At 42.6% G+C, this 22,734-nt stretch overlaps 1 protein-coding gene across 1 annotated transcript; it reads right to left on the reverse strand.

The window, feature by feature from the left end:
* Window positions 1-1,650: 1,650 nt before the first annotated feature.
* Window positions 1,651-22,596, reverse strand: LOC120060253 (C-1-tetrahydrofolate synthase, cytoplasmic-like). The gene is made up of 28 exons (XM_039009427.1): window positions 22,332-22,596; window positions 15,429-15,513; window positions 14,986-15,045; window positions 14,631-14,684; window positions 14,336-14,472; window positions 12,880-12,980; window positions 12,637-12,773; window positions 12,276-12,387; window positions 11,975-12,102; window positions 11,046-11,143; window positions 10,609-10,782; window positions 10,300-10,436; window positions 10,133-10,179; window positions 9,021-9,128; window positions 8,819-8,893; window positions 8,617-8,719; window positions 8,223-8,299; window positions 7,989-8,129; window positions 7,795-7,863; window positions 7,212-7,323; window positions 6,974-7,113; window positions 5,610-5,651; window positions 3,346-3,446; window positions 3,080-3,257; window positions 2,599-2,706; window positions 2,232-2,384; window positions 1,968-2,080; window positions 1,651-1,835 (listed from the first exon to the last, which is right to left on the reverse strand). Exons 1-27 carry the CDS (start codon window positions 22,367-22,369, stop codon window positions 1,991-1,993), a joined length of 2,805 nt encoding a protein of 934 aa, XP_038865355.1. The 5' UTR covers window positions 22,370-22,596; the 3' UTR covers window positions 1,651-1,835; window positions 1,968-1,990.
* Window positions 22,597-22,734: the final 138 nt, after the last annotated feature.

The following is a 22,734-nucleotide window of genomic DNA, read 5'->3' on the forward strand; positions in this document are numbered from 1 at the left end:
ACTGAGGAGTGGCTTCCGTCTGGCCACTCTACCTTAAAGGCCTGATTGGTGGAGTGCTGCAGAAATGGTTGTCCTTCTGGAAGGTTCTCCCATCATCAGAGGAACTCTGGCTCTGTCAGAGTGACCATTGAGTTCTTGGTCACCTCCCTGACCAAGCCTTTTCTCCCCGATTGCTCAGTTTGGCCGGGCGGCCAGCTCTAAGAGTCTTGGTGGTTCCAAACTTCTTCCATACAAGGCCACTGTGTTCTTGGGGACCTTCAATGATGCAGAAATGTTTTGGTACCCTTCCCCAGAGCTGTGCCTCGACACAATACTGTCTCGGAGTGCTATGGACAATTCCGTCGACCTCACGGCTTGGTTTTTGCTGACATGCACTGTCAACTCTAGAACCTTATATAGACAGGTGTGGGCCTTTCCAAATCATGTATAATCAATTGAATACCACAGGTGGACTCCAATCAAGTTGTAGAAACATCAAGGATGATCAATGGAAACACGATGCACCGGAGCTCAATTTCGAGTCTCATAGTAAAGGGTCTGAATACCTATGAAAATAAGGTTTGTTTTTTATCTTTAATACATTTGCAAAGAAATTCTAAAAACCTGTTTTCGATTTGTCATTATGGACATTTAAAAATACCTTATCCATTGAAATCATTTTCTGATATAAAAGTCAGTCATTGATTAAGTAACATGCTCAAATTACAGAATCAATTGGTGTACAGTACTTTAACAGTATTAGTCATTCTATATTAGAATACCAAACAAAGAATGGCAACAAGAACACGTTTGAAGAGACACTATTAGGACCAATCTTTAAACCACAAGGATAGTCAGTGTCACAGAACTTTTTATAAAGGCAGCAATGTCAGAATTTGCTCTGCCTAATTTTCAACATTGTTTTGAATCCAAAACAAACTGTCCTTTACCAGCCCATGGCAGTAGACAGTCTAATTTACACACAAATCACACTGATAACCACCTGATTCATGATCTGAGGCCTCCCTCTCCCCAGTGTCTCCTTACCATGTACAGTATTATCAGACAACGCTGCACTTCTGAAGGGTCTGATACAGTAGCTCCTGGGAAGGTTTGTTTATGTTCAGAGGTGATTATTAAAAACATGCTCCGGTACTTTGGTAATTAAGAATTTTTATTTTTATTTTTTTAAACCTCCCACTTTGGGCTGTATGTCTCAAGGTGTAGTTCATAGATGAATGATCTAAGAGCAAAATTAATATTTTAACTCAATTAGCCACGAAATCCCTAGTTTGAAAGCAACTTTTCTGGAAGCTGTGCCGTGCCATTTTCCCTACACGTGGGCCAGCACCCTAGCAATTCGAGTTCTAGCCAATTAGCTTCAGCCCCTCACATTTGAGCAACAGCTAGCAAGAGGCCTGCCCAGCGTTATCAGATGAGTTTGCAGGGTGGGCCCAATGGCTCAGTGGACACGAGAGAGCAATGACGTGGTGCACATATGTGACAGTACACATTTTTCAGGAACCACTTTTGTCTCGTGAGTGCTACTTTCAGAGCTACTGGCAAAAAAGTATACAAAAAGGTACCGGAGAATCTTTTTAAATGAATGTAAACAGGCAATTTCCCCCCCATTCTGGAATTTAATACAGAATAATATCAGAGGACAAACTGTTTCTTAATTAAGTTTCTTTATTTTACCCTTCAGTGACCATGGGCAGAGAAAATGTACTATTGACAGATGTCAGCGACAGTGAAAAATACAGGACATTATTGACGAGGGAGGGAAGCGCTTCCAGTTACTACTCCATCACATTTCATTAGGCCTTGTTTTGGGGGCTGCAGACCACAGATCACCTCTGTTAATGGTAAGATAAAGATAGAGCAACAGAGAGAAAAATAACAAGAATCATTACAGACATCAACCATATCTGTATGCTTGTATGGGTTGTTGCATCATTTGTATAGCTGTAATGTAGCGGATTCCTTACCGTTAAACAGGGTGGAGCCCTTCTTAGAAGAGTCCATTGACCTGCTCAGTCTCAGGGTCTAGGTCAATGTCATAGAAACAGGGCCTTGTGGGCAGCCCTGGAATTGTGGGCATCTAGGATGGGGCCAAAAAAGGAATAAACTGTACTAGTACTTTGTGTCCTCTGATCAAGAGATTGATTTGACTCTTCATTGATTCAGTTGATTTTCTGTTGAGATCATGGATATTTTAAATACAGTTATTCTCCAGGCCAGTGCTTTCTTACCGTGCCAACAAGAGGGTAGAGGAACCCAGCACCCACACTGGCACGGATGTCTCTGATGGGCAGGACGAAACCTGTGGGCACGCCCTTCTTATCCGCCTCGTGGGACAGGGACAGGTGGGTCTTTGCCATGCAGATGGGCAGATTCCCAAAGCCCTGACCAAAACAAATATGGCGTTCATTGAAAGGAGAGTAAAACCTCAAATAGAAATGTGAACCCTCCAGACTGTTTTCTTGAACCTTCAAAGTAAAGGTTGAAAATGTGCTCCAGAAATCAATGAGTAGTGTGCTACAAACAAATAGGTTCTATACAAAGCATGTAAACAAAGAACCGTCTCCATTAAACACCTTAGTCTCATAGCTATTGTACCTGTTTGGTGTAGAGCTCCACCTTGTGCTGGGCATCTGGCAGCAGCTCTATATCATCAGCCCCATAGATCTTCTGAGCAATGATCCGGATCTTATCCGCAATGGGCAGCTACAAGCAATTCAGACAGACAAAAATACACATACGTACAACATATGAGTACCATAGAACTGGTTCAGGTCATCAACACTGATTCTCCAACATGTTTAAATGTAATGCAAGCATTTGCAACAGTACCAGCAGTACATGAGGAGAAAGATTAAGTTATACTATTCTGGGAAATCACTTGATGTATAAATATTATAATCAAAACAGTCATCTAAGTCTCAGAAGTAAATCAGTGATTTATTTCATCTACAGACATGACAAGAATGATGAGATGAATGGAAGAAAAATAATAGATTTCCTGAGCAGGATGAAATCAATGCATCCATGTCATATAGTGAAAAACAAGGTCTTTGACTGAGGCCGACGCTCGCTTTACCTCCACATCATAGAGGAACTTGAAGTCACTGGGGGCCTCAGAAGCCCTCTGCACAGCCTGTCCCAGGGCCACGGCACCAGCACCCCCTTCAGCCCAGTGAGAGCAGCGCACCGCATCAAAGGCCCCCACTTCCTTGGCCAGGGTGCAGATCAGGTCCAGCTCTGATTCAGTGTCCGTCCTGCAGTCAGGGAGACACAGGTCAGAGGTCAAAACACTGGACAAGAGGGGTAAAATAGTTTCAGATGCTCACCATGAATAGGACTTACTTGAAAGCGTTGACGGCCACTACCACTGGCACTCCAAAATGCCTGGCATTCTCCACTTGTTTCCTCATGTTACTGCAGCCCTTCTCCAGCAGCTCAAGGTTCTACACAGAAACACACAAAAGTTTTAGAATTTTTTATATACAGCTATTATATAATATACTGCGTACAGTCTGGCTTTGTAGAGACACCCGAGAGGGAGTTGAGTGGAGCTATTTTATACTCACATCAATGATCACATGTAGCCAGTAGGTATTGGGCAATGGTCCATGTAAAATCACGAGAGCATGTGAACTGGACCTAATTGCACTGCATAATGGATGAGCCTGTGTAGTTCAGCTCAACTAATTGCATCAGATGAGAATTGTGTCACAAGACACAAAGCAAATACAACGCACATGCTCTTGATGCCTTCTAATGAAGTCTTACGACTAGGGCGCTTACGGTGACCGTATTACAGCCACATGATAATGGTCCATTCTAAATCAAAACAAATTTCACACAAACTAAATAATATATGTAAAGACAAGATTAAATCAAGAATAGTGTGATGGTTGAAAATATTAGCCTATCACTTGTAAATGATGCCCATCTTAAGGAAGACAGCACATGCTTTTTGTCTCCTACTTTTTCAAATCATAGTCGCACACCTCATATAGCCTAGCCCATAGGCCTATGTTTTGGTAAGGTTATCACAACTAAAGTGACCAAATAACTTCTTAAAATGAAGCACATTAATCCGCTTTACAACGGGTGTAGAGCCTAACTGATATACATACGCAGCGCGTGAGTTTCAAGTTTGGGGAAGTTCATTTTCAATGTAAAAATGCACCTTAATAATAAAAGCATTACATGCATAATCGCATTTGTGGTCACTTTTGAGAATGGTGTTTTCCTGCTAATGGAACATTCCCGCTTATAGCCTACTGCAGTGTGTGCATTGCTGCACTTATGTGAAGAAATAACCAAATAGTTAACATTTTAAGCTAAACCTGCTCATCTATTGAGTCAGGCTCATTGCTTAAAACAGTTTTTTTGATGCTAGTGGTTGTATTAATTCGGGATCTATCACATCCCACAACTGCCCTAAAATATGTTTGGAATATTTATTTATCGCACAGAATAAATAAACTTTTGTACAATGGGGGATAGTAGATTGACATGGGCTATGGCTTTTGCTGTTCGCTAGGCCTACTCATCTTGTTGGCTAACGAAAAGTAAATGTGGACAGTTCTTCCAATATGCACCTCGGAATTGGATGACGTGCGCAGTTGCATCCCGGATGTGTCTGTCTTTACTTGTAGCCTGTGAGAAAGGCCTGATCATGTGAATGAGAGCCATGTGAGTGAGAGGTGCTTCGGCATGCAGCTGGGAGAATGGAATTATTATATTCAGCCCAAGCGCACAACGGCCACAAAAGGCATGGATTTTTTAAGGGGGCATTAGGGCCACACAAAGGGGATGCAGCCGGGAAATTCGAGGCATTATCAAGTGCTTGTCAAATTGTGAATGAGAGACTGATGAAGTGTGAACAGCCTGAACAGCCAAAAAAACAAAGCAGAGCTCATGCCTTGCATGCAAATTTTTTCAAATCATTAGTCACATCATGCAGCCTAAGAATTAATTAAAAATCTAGCCCATAACTAAAGTTACATAAATAACTCTAAATTAAGCATATAGGAGTACCTGTTTCTTTGTTAACCGCGCAACACAAAATTGCCGCGTGTGCGGACTCCCTCAAATTGTTCGGAGAAAATATCCTTCCTATTTTATTCAGCTATGTTCAATTGTATTCTGATTACTATAAATAATGCCATTGAATTCTAAGCAAATCTTGTCTGCTAAATGAACTAGCGTAGCCCTCAGAATTATGGCATAGCCAGATCACGGCCTAACATAAGGACAACTCATGCTATACTGTTCTTCTGGTGTAGGCTATATTACATGGATTTATTATACTTTTTAAAATGTAGATGTTCCAAAAGGTCTGCATCAGTGGCTTGTAGGTTATGTGTGGAAGCAAGCAGATGCTAAATGTGTTTATGTTAATTAACGGTCAATTACTATGACCGGCTGACAATTTCATGACCGCCACAGCTCTACTTAAAACCAACTTGTGCAGAGGATGAGCAATATGCCATTAACAGAACATTATCATAAAAGGTAAGTGGTACATTTAGGATGGCTGCTCTTTCCCTGATGTGATGCGGTGTAAAAGGGGTGGGGCTGAAGTGAGAGTGAGGGTGAGGCGCAGAGAAGTGTCTTACCTCTTCCACATATTCTTTGGGCAGGGCCATCCCAGCAGTAACCTGGATCAAAGGAGAAAGATCAGTCAAAAAGCTATCAAATTACTAACCTAGAACAAACAATAATGGGCTGTATCCCTATTTCCTGTCCAAGGACATGAAACATACTAGTGTTCGTGGGGATAGAGCTAAAGCAGCAGAATGACAGGTCTTCCTGTGTGACCTCCAAGCAGGAAATTGAATTACATTCTTAGCAGTGCACCTGCATTGATTGAAGCGGGATAGGACATTCTATAGGAGAGAATATATACACTACCGTTCAAAAGTTTGGGGTCACTTAGAAATGTCCTTGTTTTTGAAAGAAAAGCAAATAACATCAAATTGATCAGAAATACAGTGTAGACATTGTTAATGTTGCAAATGACTATTGTAGCTAGAAACGGCAGATTTTTTTATGGAATATCTACATAGGCGTACAGAGGCCTATTATCAGCAACCATCACTCCTGTGTTCCAATGGCACGTTGTGTTAGCTAATCCAAGTTTTATAATTTTAGAAGGCTAATTGATCCTTAGAAAACCCTTTTGCAATGATGTTAGCACAGCTGAAAACTGTTGTTCTGATTAAAGAAGCAATAAAACTGGCCTTCTTTAGACTAGTTAAGTATCTGTGAGCATCAGCATTTGTGGGTTCGATTACAGGCTCAAAATGGCCAGAAACAAGGACCTTTCTTCTGAAACTCGTCAATCCATTTTTGTTCTGAGAAATTAAGGCTATTCCATGCGAGAAATTGCCAAGAAACTGAAGATCTTGTACAACGGTGTACTACTCCCTTCACAGAATAGCGCAAACTGGCTCTAACCAGAATAGAAAGAGGAGTGGGAGGCCCGGTGCACAACTGAGCAAGAGGACAAGTACATTAGAGTGTCTAGTTTGAGAAAAGTCCTCAACTGGCAGCTTCATTGAATAGTACCCGCAACACTCCAGTCTCAACGTCAACAGTGAAGAGGCAACTCCGGGATGCTGGCCTTCTTTGCAAAATGGAATATTTCCAGCTACAATAGTAATTTACAACATCTACACTGTATTTCTGATCAATATGATGTTATTTTAAAAATGGACAAAAAAAGTGTGCTTTTCTTTTTAAAAAAACAAGGAACTTTTGAACGGTATATATGACATTAATACGTGAACATTCTCTAGGTTGATCTGATGATTATAATTGACTACACTGAGCAACCGCTACTCTTCTTTTGAGGGGGCAAAACCTGCCCTTTAATTGTTTTTTTCTGAAGCAGTCTTTCTGAAAGCTGCCCATTGGCACCACCATTAGAACAAGAGTAGAAAGATTTCAAAGACCTCCAGTAAACTATGCAGTCACTCACCGTTGGCCCACCTCCATGCATCTTCAGAGCTCGGACGGTGGCCACCAGCACCACCACGTGAGGCCGCAGGCCGGAGTAGCGGCATTTGATGTTGAAGAATTTCTCCATGCCGATGTCAGCGCCGAACCCAGCCTCAGTCACTGTCCCATGAGAGAAACAACCAACACTCACATTACAAGAGGTGTTCATAGTTTTGTTTCTTGTCAAGGGAGAGGCTGTGTGTTTCAGCTCCACTTACCCACAAATCCCTCCGGGCCGACCAGCTTCAGGGCTATCTTATCAGCCAGGACGGAAGAGTTGCCGTGGGCGATGTTGGCGAAAGGTCCGGCGTGGACGAACACGGGGGTTCCCTGTAGAGAAACTCCTCTCAATCATCCAGCAGCAGAACACACACTCAGCCAGTAGCAATGTCACCACTCTGACTCAAAGAAGTCAAGTCTACCACATCAAACACCATAGACTCAGAATCACATATCTGCAGTCAACAAACTTAGTTCTAGGCTTTGGAATATCTGTTGATTTGATGCAAATAGATTAGCTACTTTGTACCCAATCCTGCCTCAGAACTTCTCAAAGAGAAACAGGGGATTAGTAACTAAACTAAAAACAGCCACAAGCACACGCTATCTGTCTTCTCCAGACTGTGTCGTCACTGCTCCGTGAGAACATAGGAAGCTTCACATCCACACTACCCTAACCAATTAAAGAATCTGAAACCCATTTTCCCACATGGCTTTGCTTCCCTCTCCTCTCCTCCAGTTGCCAGGGCTGTACAGTTCCACCCTGAGGAGTTCCCTCCCTCCCTTCCCTGCCCCACCCACCTCCAGAGTCTGCATCAAGTTGGGCTTGATGGCATCCCTCATCAGCACAGTCAGGGCTCCACTCACACCCTGCACACAGAGGGAACAATGAAATGGTGAGAATCTTTTAAGGCCAGAATCAACAAGCACTCATCACAAACCTCAACTGTCTATGTGTTGGTTGACAGTGTGAGAGGGAGACTAGGGCCACCTACCAGGTCCTCTGTGGTGATGGGCTGCCCACTGCGGCTGGTTGCCACCACCATCTTGGCCAGGCGCTGGCGCATGTCCTTCAGGCTGCTGGTGAGAGCCAGCACAGCCATGATCTCACTGGCCACCGTGATGCTGAACTGAGCCTGGGGGAGGAGGACAGAACAAGAGTCAACAGCAGTATCAGTGGGTGACTAACTAATGGAAGAAAAGCATGTGTACTATGAACTTTTACATACCTCCCTAGTGTGTCCCTTCTCAGTCGGCGATTGGCCAATGGTGATCTTCCTCAGGAAACGATCATTGGTGTCTAACACTGAAATGACACAAAGACCCATTAAAACACTGTTCTACTATCTCAACACTGACATGTCATAGTATAGCAGGGCTCTCCAACCCGGTTTCTGGAGAGCTACCCTCCTGTACGTTTTCGCTCCAATCCCAGTTGTAACTAACCAGGTTCAGCTTATCAACCAGCTAACCATTACAATCAGGTGTGCTGGATTAGGGTAGGAGTGAAAACCTACAGGACTGTAGCTCTCCAGGAGCAGGGTTGGAGAGCCCTGTAGTATAGTATACATATACACAACAGTCAGGCCACTCAGGGTACATATCCAGTACAGTCTTCAGTACCTCTGTGCCAGGTGATGGAGTCAGGGTCCATGTCTAGTCGGGCAAAGCGGGTTATCTCCTCCTCGGTCAGAGTGGTGGGGTCAGTCTTCTCAATGCCCAGTCTCTACAGGGATCACATAGAGACAATAGTAGAGAAATTCCCTCCCTAAGACAGTCAAGATAATAATGGCATTGTCATCCACGGATACAATTGAGTTTGTACCTTTAGTCTGTTTATCTGGATGGGGGAGAATGTCCTCTGACCTCCACTAAGAGGGACCAGACGGTTATATAAAGCCTGTGGGAGAGGGAATGAGTGAGAAAGATAAGAAATGGACCGACACACACATTAATCAAACATGGAATACCACCTTGTGCAGTGCAATCTTTCTCAAGAACAGATGTCAGCAACCGAGAGTGTTCACCTTGTCTGTTTGGGTGGCTTCATGGAACAGACGGGCGTCTATGGCGGCCGCCACCAGGTTGTTGGCAGCTGTGATGGCGTGGATATCTCCAGTGAGGTGGAGGTTGAACTGAAATCATAATTAAACCATATGGTCAAATAGAGCTTTATTTTTTTTATTTCACCAGGTAGGCTAGTTGAGAACAAGTTCTCATTTGCAACTGCGACCTGGCCAAGATAAAGCATAGCAATTTGACACATACAACAACACAGAGTTACACATGGAATAAACAAACATACAGTCAATAATACAGTAGAAAAATAAGTCTATATACAATGTGAGCAAATGAGGTGAGATAAGGGAGGTAAAGGCAAAAAAAGGCCATGGTGGCGAGGTAAATACAATATAGCAAGTAAAACACTGGAATGGTAGATTTGCAGTGGAAGAATGTGCAAAGTAGAAATAGAAATAATGGTGTGCAAAGGAGCAAAATAAATAAATAAATACAGTAGGGGAAGAGGTAGTTGTTTGAGCTAAATTATAGACGGGCTATGTACAGGTGCAGTAATCTGTGAGCTGCTCCGACAGCTGGTGCTTAACGCTAGTGAGGGAGATATGAGTCTCCAGCTTCAGAGATTTTTGCAGTTCGTTCCAGTCATTGGCAGCAGAGAACTGGAAGGAAAGACAACCAAAGGAGGAATTGGCTTTGGGGGTGACCAGTGAGATATACCTGCTGGAGCACGTGCTACGAGTGGGTGCTGCTATGGTGACCAGTGAGCTGAGATAAGGCGGGGCTTTACCTAGCAGAGACTTGTAGATAGTGGGTTTGGCAATGAGTATGAAGCGAGGGCCAACCAACGAGAGCGTACAGGTCGCAATGGTGGGTAGTATATGGGGCTTTGGTGACAAAACGGATGGCACTGTGATAGACTGCATCCAGTTTGTTGAGTAGAGTGTTGGAGGCTATTTTATAGATGACATCACCGAAGTCGAGGATCAGTAGGATGGTCAGTTTTACGAGGGTATGTTTGGCAGCATGTGTGAAGGATGCTTTGTTGCGATATAGGAAGACGATTCTAGATCAATGTCTAGATCAATGTCTGGAACAGAATGGAAATCATTCAGTGCTGTACCTCCTCCATGGGAATTACTTGAGAATATCCACCTCCAGCAGCACCTCCTGTAGATAGAACATTCCAGGCATTTAGCATTGATAACAACTGAGCATTGATAAAGCCTTACATTTTCACACAAAAGGCATCCAACCAGTCAGTAAAAGGCAGCATCACTCAGTGCTCACCTTTGATTCCGAAGGTGGGGCCTTGGGAGGGCTGGCGGACACAGGCGAAGACATTGAGCTTCATGTGAGCCCCCAGAGCCTGGACCAGTCCTATGGTGGTGGTGCTCTTTCCCTCTCCCAGTGGGGTGGGGGTGATTCTAGAGGTACAGACAACATTAACACTGGTGTGAAAAATTTCCGAGTGCATAATAGATAATCAATCTTGATAAATTAAGAGTTCTGTACCAGGCCACTGTAGCGAAAAGGAGCACATTTTCCATGTTACATCTACAACACAACAAGAACAAAAGTTTATTGTACAGAGCATACCCAGTGACCACCACGTATTTCCCATCAGGCTGTGCCCGCAGGCGATTGATGATGTCCAGCTGCACCTTGGCCTTGGTCTTCCCATAGAGCTCCACCTCGTCCGACAGCAGCCCCACCTCCGTGGCCAGTCGGTCGATGGGCTTGGGCACGCAGGAACGCGAGATCACAATGTCACTGAGGGCCACAGTCAGGTCACACATTTATTCAGCAGTAACAGCAGACAGGAAAAGTCATGCAAGTCTCTGAGGCCCAAATTTAGGGCTTTCAAACATGAAGTAGACAACCAAAATTAGACTAGAGCCCTTACTTTAGTGGAAGGTTGAATTATTCAGCAACATTACTGAGGAGTATTAAAAGTATGAAAAATCACTAAACGACTAGAAGATAAAGTGATTCCACATCAGAGGGAAAGGTATGCAGAGGATGAGGGGACAAACCTTGGCACAGGCTTCTGCAGGATGAGCTTGGTGTAGGTGATGCTCCACTTGCCTGGCTGGTGAGACTCCAGGAAGCGCTTGGCACTTAGCACTGTGTTCTGGAGATGAAGAGAAACAACAAAGCACACAGCCAATGAAAAGCTCAGTTTACACATTTAGATTGTATTTATTATGGATCCCAATTAGCTGCTGCCTTCTTCCTGGGGTCCAGCAAAAATAAGGCAGTTATATACATTACACAGAAGACTTTACAACACATTAAGTGTGCGCCCTCAGGCCACTACTCTACAACAACAAATCCATGTGTACGTGTGAGTATAGTGCGCATGTGTGTATAGATTGGAATTTGTACCAAACTCAAAAGACAATTCGCTTCTATGGTTATGCCTTATAGACAAAAGCCATTCATTCTCACTGAATGTGCTCTGCGCAACTGTGGATTGCACAGTGCCATAAAAGTGAATAAAACATTGCTTTCCATTCATTTATGTCGTTAGAATTCCATTACCTCAGAGGATTACCAGACAGAAACAAATGAGTGTCTGAAATAACACCTTATCTACTACAAAATTCTCCACATTCAGTTTAACGGAGTCCGTCTTTGCCATGATGTCATGCTGCGTAAACAGTTGAGTGAATGGCATTGATGAGGTCACAGGACAGGGAGCTGCTCCATCACAAATAAATACCACTTTTCCGCTGAAATATGAATTTCTCACAGGATGAATTTTGGAGGTGGTGTGGTTTGTGTGATTACTAGTAGGGATGTCACTGCCTTTGTGCTGGAGGTGGATCGGTAAGCTACACTCACGTGATGAGTAACCTTGCCTAAGATCTGAGGACTCGATTTCCTAAGCCTTAGCTTGGTGGGCTAACTTATAAGGTATACAGACAACCGCCGTGTTCAATTCCCAGTTGTTCCCAACTACCTGCATGAGCATGGCCACAGTCATGGGCCCCACTCCTCCTGGTACTGGAGTGATGAAGCCAGCCTGCTCCTTAACAGAGGAGTAGTGCACATCCCCCACCACACGCTTCCCACTGGGCCGCGTCTCATCTGAGGAGCACAGAGAGGAACCATGCCGTCAACACAAGCACCCCTAAATGTTACCCATAAAGAGAAGTACCAGCTCCATGGAGAACCGATGATTCACTCCATGTTTAGCTCACTTTTATTCTAAAAAAAAAGTACTTGTCAAAATGGAATCCAATGGAGGGGACCATACTAACCTGGGATGTGATTAATGCCGCAGTCGATGACCACCGCTCCCTTCTTCACCCAATCCCCCTTCACCATCTCTGCTTTCCCAATCCCAACCACCAAAATGTCTGCTCTGCCCACCTGGAAAGAGAGGGGACTGGATGGATCTCCTCACTATACTAGTTTGTTTCGTGGCACAAGTCTATCAATCTAATAAACAGTAGTGCTCCGGTATGTGGGATCTGTATGTGACATGTCATCTACCTGTATACATCATCATGACGAGTTGCCTGTAGTACATGTTTATATGGATAGGAACTGCCTGTATATATGGTTGAGAGTGTTTTCATGTTCTGAGTGAGCGTGTGACATGTCCTGGGCTTGGGTTACCTCAGCAGCGAGGTCAGCAGTCTTTGAATGGCAGGTTGTCACGGTAGCGTGATTCCACAGCAGTAGGTCATGCATGGGCGCGCCCACAATCTTACTGCGGCCAATCACCACAGCTCTCTTCCCGGCCACAGAAACACCTGCACAGATGCACTGCAGTGTCAATCATTAAATTGAGCACTTCTACATATTAAGTAATTCAGCTCATTAGCATTGGCTCATAACTAGTTTCTCTGCTGTACCCACCAGTCTGTCTGATGAGCTCCATGCAGCCGTTAGGAGTACAGGGGATGAAACAGTCACCCAAGTCCCCCCGGGACAGCTTCCCAGCATTTATACTGGTCAGACTAGGAACACACACACAGAGTACACTCATGAGCATGAGCATCCAGTTTCTAACCAATAAGAGTTAGTCATACTTTCACGTACTATATACACACACACAACTCCTTCTGATGGTACATTGTATTTCCTAGAATGCCTTCTTTCATTTCCCCTTTCCAACATTGTCTCCCTAACAAGCTACGCATGATTAAAACCCTCAGAAAAAAAATCTGTACTCTTTTGAGATGAGACGACATAAATCAATGTCCTCATTATTAGTACACTGGTTAGAATTCAGGCCCTGTCTTTTTAACAGGCCCAGCTAAGTGCAGTACAGAAGCTCCTTTACTGGTCTCTCAGTAAGTCCAGAGAACAATCTGAATCAATAGAGTCAATTAGAGGAGCAAGAGATTAATGGAGCTTCCTAAACACCAAGACAAAAGGCCTGCATCCTTTAAACACACAGCCTGTATCAGCATCACTGTCCAATAAACACAATATAATCATGGCTCACACTACACAAATGGAACTAGAACACTTCCAGAATGGCAAAATGGTTTCACTAACCACATTTCCATACAGTTTATGCGAGTAAAGTCATACCAGATTTAAAAAATGTACTACAACAGCTGTGTTGGAAACAGGAAGTTTCGTTACAATTTAATAAATGCAGACAGTTAATTTGTTCGTTCGACATGGTGGGATCTTTTTGTGTCTGTAAAATTAATTATGCGAGAAATGGCAGTGGAAATTCCATTATGCGCAAATATTGATATAAAAACCATCATATCGCAGTAAACTTGGAGTCAATGGACGGTATGGTGTGTGGTCCTCCCACTACGACTTGGGAAACCATGCAGTTCATTAGGCTACAGATTAAATAAATTCTGATGAACTTCACAGAGTGGTGAAAGTGCAGTGATCTTGATGCTCCTTTCCAATAAATATTGAGGGTCTGATTGTGGTTAAATGATGATCGATGCTTGACTGTCGTTTGACAAATAAAAATATTCCTGCTGTTATCCATAATAATCTCATTTTGTAGACTAGCCTACCTGCACTGTATCTGCGAATTGTTGGCTAGAGCACATGTTCCAAGACCAGAGTATGTACGTTTGCTATTTAACGCAACAGTTTGAGACAAAACTAGTTCAAAATGCAATGGAAACACAATGAACTTCAGATTTTCATTCAGTACAAATCATAAGCGAAAAAGTACATTTTGGGTGCACTAAGTTGCACTGATTTGTATCTGCAACAAGTCAGTTTGGTGGAAACACCACCGGTAGGAAAACGTGCATATTTTCTTTATGCAGATTTTAGAATATTCACATGAAAATCTGTAAACTGGTCACACAAAACACATCTCAGGGCTCACCCATCCACATCCTTCTCTGGGGCCACAGCGTTGGTCACCTTCTCAGTATCTATTTTGTGGATGGAGTCCAGAGGCAGCTGAACGATGAGGCCATGGATAGCAGAGTTCTCATTCACCTCCATAATGCTGTGCAGCACCTACAGAGTGATGGGGTGTGTAAAAGAGAGTGGGAGGGAAAGAAAGCTATAGAGAGAGAATGACAGACAAACAGAGTGCCAGAAAGAGGCCTGCAGAGACCACCAAGCAGAAACGCTATGCAAGCTGTGAAGTTAACCCCCTCAGGATCCCTCCTCACCTCATCCTCTGTGGCAGTCTTGGGGAGCCTCAGGTGTGTGGCATTAATTCCAATCTACAGTAGGCACAAGAAAAACAGAGTTTAAAGGGATACTTCGGCATTTTATCTACTTCCCCAGCGTCAGATGAATTTGTCGATACCATTTTTATGTCTCTGCATCCAGTACGAAGGAAGTTATAGTTTCGCCAGCCAATGCTAACTATCGTAAGCTCAATGACTCGAAGTCTATGGTATCTGGGAAAGTAGATAAAGGGCCATTGCCAAAATCCTGAAGTATCCCTTTAAGAACTGAACAGAGAACAATTTGGAATATGTATGAAACAGGAACGATCACATCAGGCATTCTGTTATTTACCTCAGCTGCTGCTTTCAGCTTCATGCTGATATAGAGGTTTGAATCATCTCTGTCCCCCACCTGAAAAGTGCACAGCAAAATTGAGAAAATCTGTAGTCTTTGTTTGTTCCAATAATGCTTTTACAAACTAGTCAATAACCAATGTTAGACCATTAATACATTATGTTTCATATTTTAGCTAGCGCCATATAACAGACAAAGTATACGAATGGAATTAGCCCCTCCACTCGGAGCTAGTGGTTCTGAATCTGACTGAGGAAAGATATGACCCAAGGCTATATTCTGTATTCAGAGCACAGAGCACAAATTAGTGAGTCTCAAAATGATACAAAACCCTACCCATTGCCCATTTAAGGAAACAGGCCATTGGGAAAATACTCTACATGGGAAGAATCAGAATCAAGATTTGAACTAGAGCCCTTACAACATATTCTTGCACATACCTGTAACACAACCAGACCTGGTCGAAAATTAGGGTCCTGCGTCTTCATCTGCGCCACATCCTTCTTCAGCCTCTCCCTTACCTGCCTGTGGACACAAAAGGAGCTGCGGTCAATTTCACAGGGAGAAAGCAGGGGGACAGTTATTCACGGTTAGAACCTGGTTTGTCCTACAGGGATGTGGTGTGCCCAGAGACCTCTGAAGCCATGGACCTCCACCCTTCAACCGTCCACATGGCACCTTGGAGCATCCAAGTGTTGAGGTGCAGCATGACTACCAGCTGAGAGACAACTACAGGGGTATGGAAGAGAGCACCCCCAGGAATGCAATGCTGGGAAGGAGCCCTAATGGCACGTAGGGACTCAGGCAATCTTGGGTGTAGTTGGCCATTTTGGCGTGGGAGAGACCGCAATGTACTACGCAACAACTTTAGAACTCCTTGTTAGGGGGCTAGATTGTTACAGCGCAATTCCAAGGTAACAGAACTATGCTGAGACTTATTTTTCACTTTAAAATATATGCCAAACAAAAAAAGATTGATTTCAAAGTTTAACAAACCATACAAATGTGCACAATGACTACTTTGAACAATTTACACAGTAAAGAAATACTGGAAAAACTGTGCAGATGTACAGTATGGTAACAGAATTCAGGTAAAATCTCCCTCAGTTTTATTTTGTTACCAAACTTTGTATCTGCACAGTTCTTCCTGTAAATGTGTTTTGTACAATGTTCTGTGGAAATTGTTCAAAGTAGTCCTTGTGCATAGAGTTCTATGGTTTGTTAAACTTTAAAATCAATGTTTTTTCTTTGGTATACATTTAAAGTGAAAAATCTGAGTCTCAGCGTAATTCCGTAACCATGGAATTGCCCTACACTAAGTGATGTCCATGGAAATCCTTCGGCCCACCCAAATGAGGCCATCTGGAAGGGGCATCTCAAGCATTTTCTTGCAACTAAACAGTTACATGAGTGAGTTGAGGGATTTTAGGGTCATCAGCAACTTCTCATGGTCTGGATGCAGACCGCCACAGTAAGACCTCTTGATTCGGTAAAGATGCAACTGAAAACCACAGTGCACAGAGTTGGATGAACAGATACCAAAGCAAAATGTGTGAGATAAGGGCAAAGCTTTTTCAACCTATCATAGTCGACAACAGATTGGTGTGAGGTAATACATATGTTTTTCTGTGTTTAAAACACCCTCTGGTCTTCAACAAGATCAAATAATGATGTCTTGGAAGGTAATTTAATTGACAGGGACTGAGCAATACAAAATATACAAAAAGACTAACAAGTTCTTACACTCACTCATGATTGCAAGATTAAAGTTGGTTTCTTCAACTACTATTGAGAAATCAATGATTTTGTTTGCACATTCTGCACACAATTGAGAATGCCCAATAATCAAGGTAGGCCCTACAGACACATTTCAACATCAGCTACTGCTCAGAACAGTGTTTTTAAAAATGTGCATTTTTAAAGAAAGTTTCTCTAGACCTTTGACCCTGAAAACAACAGTGTTCAATATAAAATAAGGAGTGTCACATGTCAATGCATCATGTGAATAATATTGCCTTCAGAGAGAAACTGATGTATGTCTGGGATTAACACTTTTTACAAGTATTTTTCCACCATGGAGCCAGTATTGTTAACACCAGTTTGTATCCACCATTTTAATGAGCATTTGTTTATAGCCTAATAGTTAGGTTATTACTGTGAAACATTACTATAAAATAACTTATACTGTGCTAGGCTCAACTTGTTTTATAACCAAACTGTTACAAAGCACAGGCTAACTATATAGGATCCTATGCTTTCTCTCTCACTCATTGATACAAAAGGCTGACTCAATTAAAGCAACTAACAATTTGCTGAACCAGTCAGTCACCAACCCTCAGGTCTCAGACCCTGACAATACTACGGGTTCTCTAGAAATGTTACAGATAACAGTGGTGGCAACACTAGTTTATATTGTATCAGTACAAGGGAGTTATCTAATCCTTTATCGGTCAACACTGGCCATAAAAGGCCATCAAACAAGTGTTGTACTCTGATCAAGGCCACAGTGTAGTAGTTCCTTTGCAGCTACTCTGCAACAGCCTAGTCCACAGATTACAACAGTACTGCTTTAATGTTACCTCTGAAATTATTTAGGTAATGAACAACACAACTGAACTGATTAAAGAAAAGGATGTAAGTTGAAGAATATGTGGTTTTCGGTCACTCAGCTTGAAATAGGCCTAATTAACTAATGGGTAGTATGAGTTACACAGTTAGAAGAGCACTGGCAGTCGAGTCTTGTGACAAGCATGAGTTGCTGAATAAAAGTCCCTTCAGATATCAAAAGCCATGTTGTCACCTAAAATACTCTTGATAAAACGACATAGTCAGTCAGGTGAGTATCAAGTGGAACTGGACTTAGAACTGTTCAAAACTGAACTGGGTCCGGTTTTCCAAAAGCATCTTAAGGCTAAATTTGTTAGAACCATAGGATCTTATGATGAACTTAGCCTTACGATACCTTTGGGAAACCGGGCCCTGTTCAAAACACTGCTGGGAAACAAATATGGCAAAGATGAGAAACTTTGCTGTTACTTGTTCTATTTTTTTGGGACATTACAAATTAATCTACCCGATGAATCAATTGAAATCAAATGTAGGTAAGTCTTGGGAGTACATACAATTCAATAAAGCATATCACTGTTGTTCAATCTGTCCATCCACTGGAGGTCAATATTCACATGAATAAAATAATTGGTCAAAGGCCACATTCCATTACATAATAATGTATCAAGGTTGGGAATAATGTAGCAACCATAAAATGTAGGGCTAGGCGGTAGGTATACCATATTACGATATACCAGTATTGATGCACGGAATGGTTTGGGTTTTTACTTCTATAAAAGTATTTGAATGTTTGGTTTGTTAAATGTGATACGCTGTGCGTAACGTCCATTTTTATAGTTTAATTCGCTACTTTAGTCGTCGCTCTTTGTTCTCATTCTCTCTCCATGCCGCTTTCCACAGACATAGCCCCGCCCCCTGTCACTAAAGGAGCACATTAGTTGTTCCTCGACCACAAGAGACGCTTTCAGTCTGTATGGTTAATGCATCACATACAACTGTGTTGATGACAACAATGCTGTTTTCACTTTGCTTCTCAATATACATGAAGTAGCTAACAGAAAACATTAAATGTAGCCAAAGATTATAGGGTCCCCTAGGAATCACTTATCAACCCTTTGGTTCCTACCCTGTCACAATAACTCCTCCCTGGCATTTTCATTAATTGTAATGTCAAATGCCATATTCAAGGTGCCCAGTATTATATTCTTACTTTAGAAAAATCATTCAATTTCCATGATTCCAACAGTTCACCCAAGTGTTTTGCTCTAAATCACAAGTCAAATTGCAATTGCAACATTTAGTTAAAAATAAATACTAGATTGTTTGCTCATATTGTGCAGCCCTACGTGGCAGTGTGAAAATGATCTCAAATGAGTGCAGGAAATGTAGAAATCAATGAAAATGCTGAAAGTTATTTTTAGTTTGAACTGATCAGTAAAAAACTATCAGAATGGAGAAACACCCATTTAAATCCATCAGAATGTGTGTGTTGCCATCCTAAGGTCACACACTACTCTTAAAGCAAATGTAGAACTTTTATTATTCAAAAACATAAAATACCGTCAAATACCATCCATCTTTTTTATTTTTATACAGTGACATAATATTTTGGCCAAATCACCCACCCCTAATAACAATAGAATGAAACATTCTAGTTCGTGGTACCAACTTTGCCCAGAATGTTTTCACAATATTCCAGTGAAGCTGCAAAACTTACTGCAATATTATTACCATCTGCATTCATAACCAAGTGAGAAGGTGGTATTTACCACATAGAACTGGAAAATTCCACTTGAACACCCCTCCAACTGGTAATTACTTGTGGGAAACGAATCTATCAAAAATGGATAACATCATTTTCAGCAGTTAAAATGGAACAAAACATTATTTTTTTTAAACAATCTAATATAATGGGGTTTACAAGAATGCTGGCTGTACTTCAGTTAGGAAAGCAAAGGCTAGCTTTTTCAAGCAGAAATTCACATCCTGTAGCTCTAACTCCAAAAAGCTTTGGGACACTAAAGTCCATGGAGAACAAGAGCACCTCCTCCCAGCTGCCCACTGCACTGAGGCTAGGTAACATGGTCACCACTGATAAATCCATGATAATCGAAAATTTCAATAAGCATTTCTCAACGGCTGGCCATGCCTTCCTCCTGGCTACTCCAACCCCGGCCAACAGCCCAAACCCCCCCCCCCCCCCCCCCCCCCCCTGCAGCTACTCGCCCAAGCCTCCCCAGCTTCTCCTTCACCCAAATCCATACAGCAGTTGTTCTGAAAGAGCTACAAAACCTGGACCCGTACAAATCAGCTACGCTAGACAATCTGGACCCTCGCTTTCTAAAACTATCCGCCACAATTGTTGCAACCCCTATTACCAGCCTCTCTTTCGTATCGTCCGAGATCCCTAAAGATTGGAAAGCTGCCACAGTCATCTCCCTCTTCAAAGGGGGTGACACCCTAGACCCAAACTGTTACAGACCTATATCAATCCTGCCCTGCCTATCTAAAGTCTTTGAAAGCCAAGTTAATAAACAGATCACTGACCATTTCGAATCCCACCGTACCTTCTCCGCTGTGCAATAGGCTTCCGAGCCGGTCACAGGTGCACCTCAGCCACGCTCAAGGCACTAAACGATATCACAACCTCCATCGATAAAAGACAGTACTGTGCAGCCGTATTCATCGACCTGGCTAAGGCTTTTGACTCTGTCAATCACTGTATTCTTATCGGCAGACTCAATAGCCTTGGTTTTTCTAATGACTGCCTCACCTGGTTCACCAACTACTTTGCAGACAGAGTTCAGTATGTCAAATCGGAGGACATGTTGTCCGGACCTCTGGCAGTCTCTATGGGGGTACCACAGGGTTCAATTCTCAGGCCGACTCTTTTCTCTGTATATATCAATGATGTCGCTCTTGCTGCGGGCGATTCCCTGATCCACCTCTACGCAGACGACACCATTCTGTATACTTCTGGCCCTTCCTTGGACACTGTGCTAACTAACCTCCAAACAAGCTTCAATGCCATACAACACTCCTTCCGTGGCCTCCAACTGCTCTTAAACGCTAGTAAAACCAAAGGCATGCTTTTCAACCGTTCTGCACCCGCCCGCCCGACTAGCATCAGCTTCCTGGACGGTTCCGACCTAGAATATGTGGACAACTATAAATACCTAGGTGTCTGGCTAGACTGTAAACTCTCCTTCAAGACTCAAATTAAACATCTCCAATCCAAAATCAAATCCAGAATCGGCTTTCTATTTCGCAACAAAGCCTCCTTCACTCACGCCGCCAAACTTACCCTAGTAAAACTGACTATCCTACCGATCCTCGACTTCTGCGATGTAATTTACAAAATAGCTTCCAATACTCTACTCAGCAAACTGGATGCAGTCTATCACAGTGCCATCCGTTTTGTTACCAAATCACCTTATACCACCCACCACTGCGACCTGTATGCTCTAAATCGGCTGGCCCTCGCTACATATTCGTCGCCAGACCCACCAGCTCCAGGTCATCTATAAGTCTATGCTAGGTAAAGCCCCGCCTTATCTCAGTTCACTGGTCACGATAACAACTCCCACTCGTAGCACTCGCTCCAGCAGGTATATCTCACTGATCATCCCCAAAGCCAACACCTCATTTGCCGCCTTTCCTTCCAGTTCTCTGCTGCCAGTGACTGGAACGAATTGCAAAAAGCGCTGAAGTTGGAGACTTTTATTTCCCTCACCAACTTTAAACATCAACTATCTGAGCAGCTAACCGATCGCTGCAGCTGTACATAGTCCATCTGTAAATTGCCCACCCAATCTACCTACCTCATCCCCATACTGTTTTTATTTACTATTCTGCTCTTTTGCACACCAGTATCTCTACTTGCACATCATCATCTGCTAAATTGTAATTATTCGCTCCTATGGCCTATTTATTGCCTACCTCCTCATGCATTTTGCACACACTGTATATAGACTTTCTTTTTTCTACTGTGTCATTGACTTGTTTATTGTGTTATTGGCTTGTTTATTGTTTACTCCATGTGTAACTGTGTTGTTGTCTGTGTCACACTGCTTTGCTTTATCTTGGCCAGGTCGCAGTTGCAAATGAGAACTTGTTCTCAACTAGCCTACCTGGTTAAATAAAGGTGAAATCAAATAAAAAATAAAAAACTTCAAGTTTATGGTAGACAGCTTGTTGGCCATTAGCCAATCAACGTTTCTCAACTAGTTCAAAGCACGTGAATGCATCCTACTGGCATTTACAACATCAGAACTGGTCATTCCACTTTTCCACTTGGTTATGAACGCAGCATTATAGGACGACTTTCCAACTAGTAATTACCAGTTGGAGGGGCGTTCACGTCGACCTCACCAAAATGGATACTGTTGCATTTAGAACTTCATGAGAATGAGAGATAGGATTCTTATGTTTTTTTTAGAATCTGTTCCAACTTTGTTTGATGTTTGCAATATATTGGGATGAGATTCTACAGAACATCCTGAGAATAGAATGAGGTTGCCAGACCATGCTTGATGCACGTGGCTGTTAACAATCCGAACAATGACCCAATGTCAAAAACATTCTATTTCTATGGACTGCAACAGAACGTTAGATATGTGACAAACCCTGCCTGCTTCGATGAAGCAATGTTCCTATGGTTAACGTTAGTTTACACAAAATCAACATGGTGCTTTGTTATATCTGTACCATAAATGTGTGCTAGCGAGCAAATTTACAAAAACGTCCAACAGATTAGTTAAAAAATGTACACTTACGCTGAAACTTCTTTTCCACTAATGATTTGGGCTGACATCGTTAGGCTAAACCAGCTCGTCCCCTAAACACAGTTAGCTTGTTATCTTCTTCCCTCTGAGTGTTGATTCTGATTACTTATGGCGGTAGAGCTAGTGTTGTAAATTATATACCGTGCCAGAGTAGCTCAAATCAATAATGCTTGTAAAAAATCCTCAATATGGCCATAAAAACTTCTGAGAATATTAGCACACGTAACTAAAGACGTAGCTAGTACTGGGTGGAGTAATCTGTATGGCTATCAAATGCTGTCAACCCGTCAGAGAACAGTCTGAGTTGAGGGCAGGAATTATTGACCAATCACGAGTCTTAAAATCATGCCAATCCAATACAACCAATAAGAAGACGTAATATGCTTTACACCCC

The sequence above is a fragment of the Salvelinus namaycush genome, chromosome 15 (assembly GCF_016432855.1).
Source record: "Salvelinus namaycush isolate Seneca chromosome 15, SaNama_1.0, whole genome shotgun sequence".
Classification (NCBI taxonomy): domain Eukaryota; kingdom Metazoa; phylum Chordata; class Actinopteri; order Salmoniformes; family Salmonidae; genus Salvelinus; species Salvelinus namaycush.

What these genes read in the sequence shown, in the direction of transcription:
- LOC120060253 (XM_039009427.1), bottom strand. Translation starts at nt 22,369, where the DNA reads ATGTCAGCCCAAATCATTAGTGGAAAAGAAGTTTCAGC. An exon ending in AAATACGTGGTGGTCACTGG is followed by an intron (nt 10,437 to 10,608) that starts GTATGCTCTGTA and finishes CTGTACCTCTAG; the next exon opens with AATCACCCCCACCCCACTGG. An exon ending in CCATCACCACAGAGGACCTG is followed by an intron (nt 7,864 to 7,988) that starts GTAGGTGGCCCT and finishes CTCTGTGTGCAG; the next exon opens with GGTGTGAGTGGAGCCCTGAC.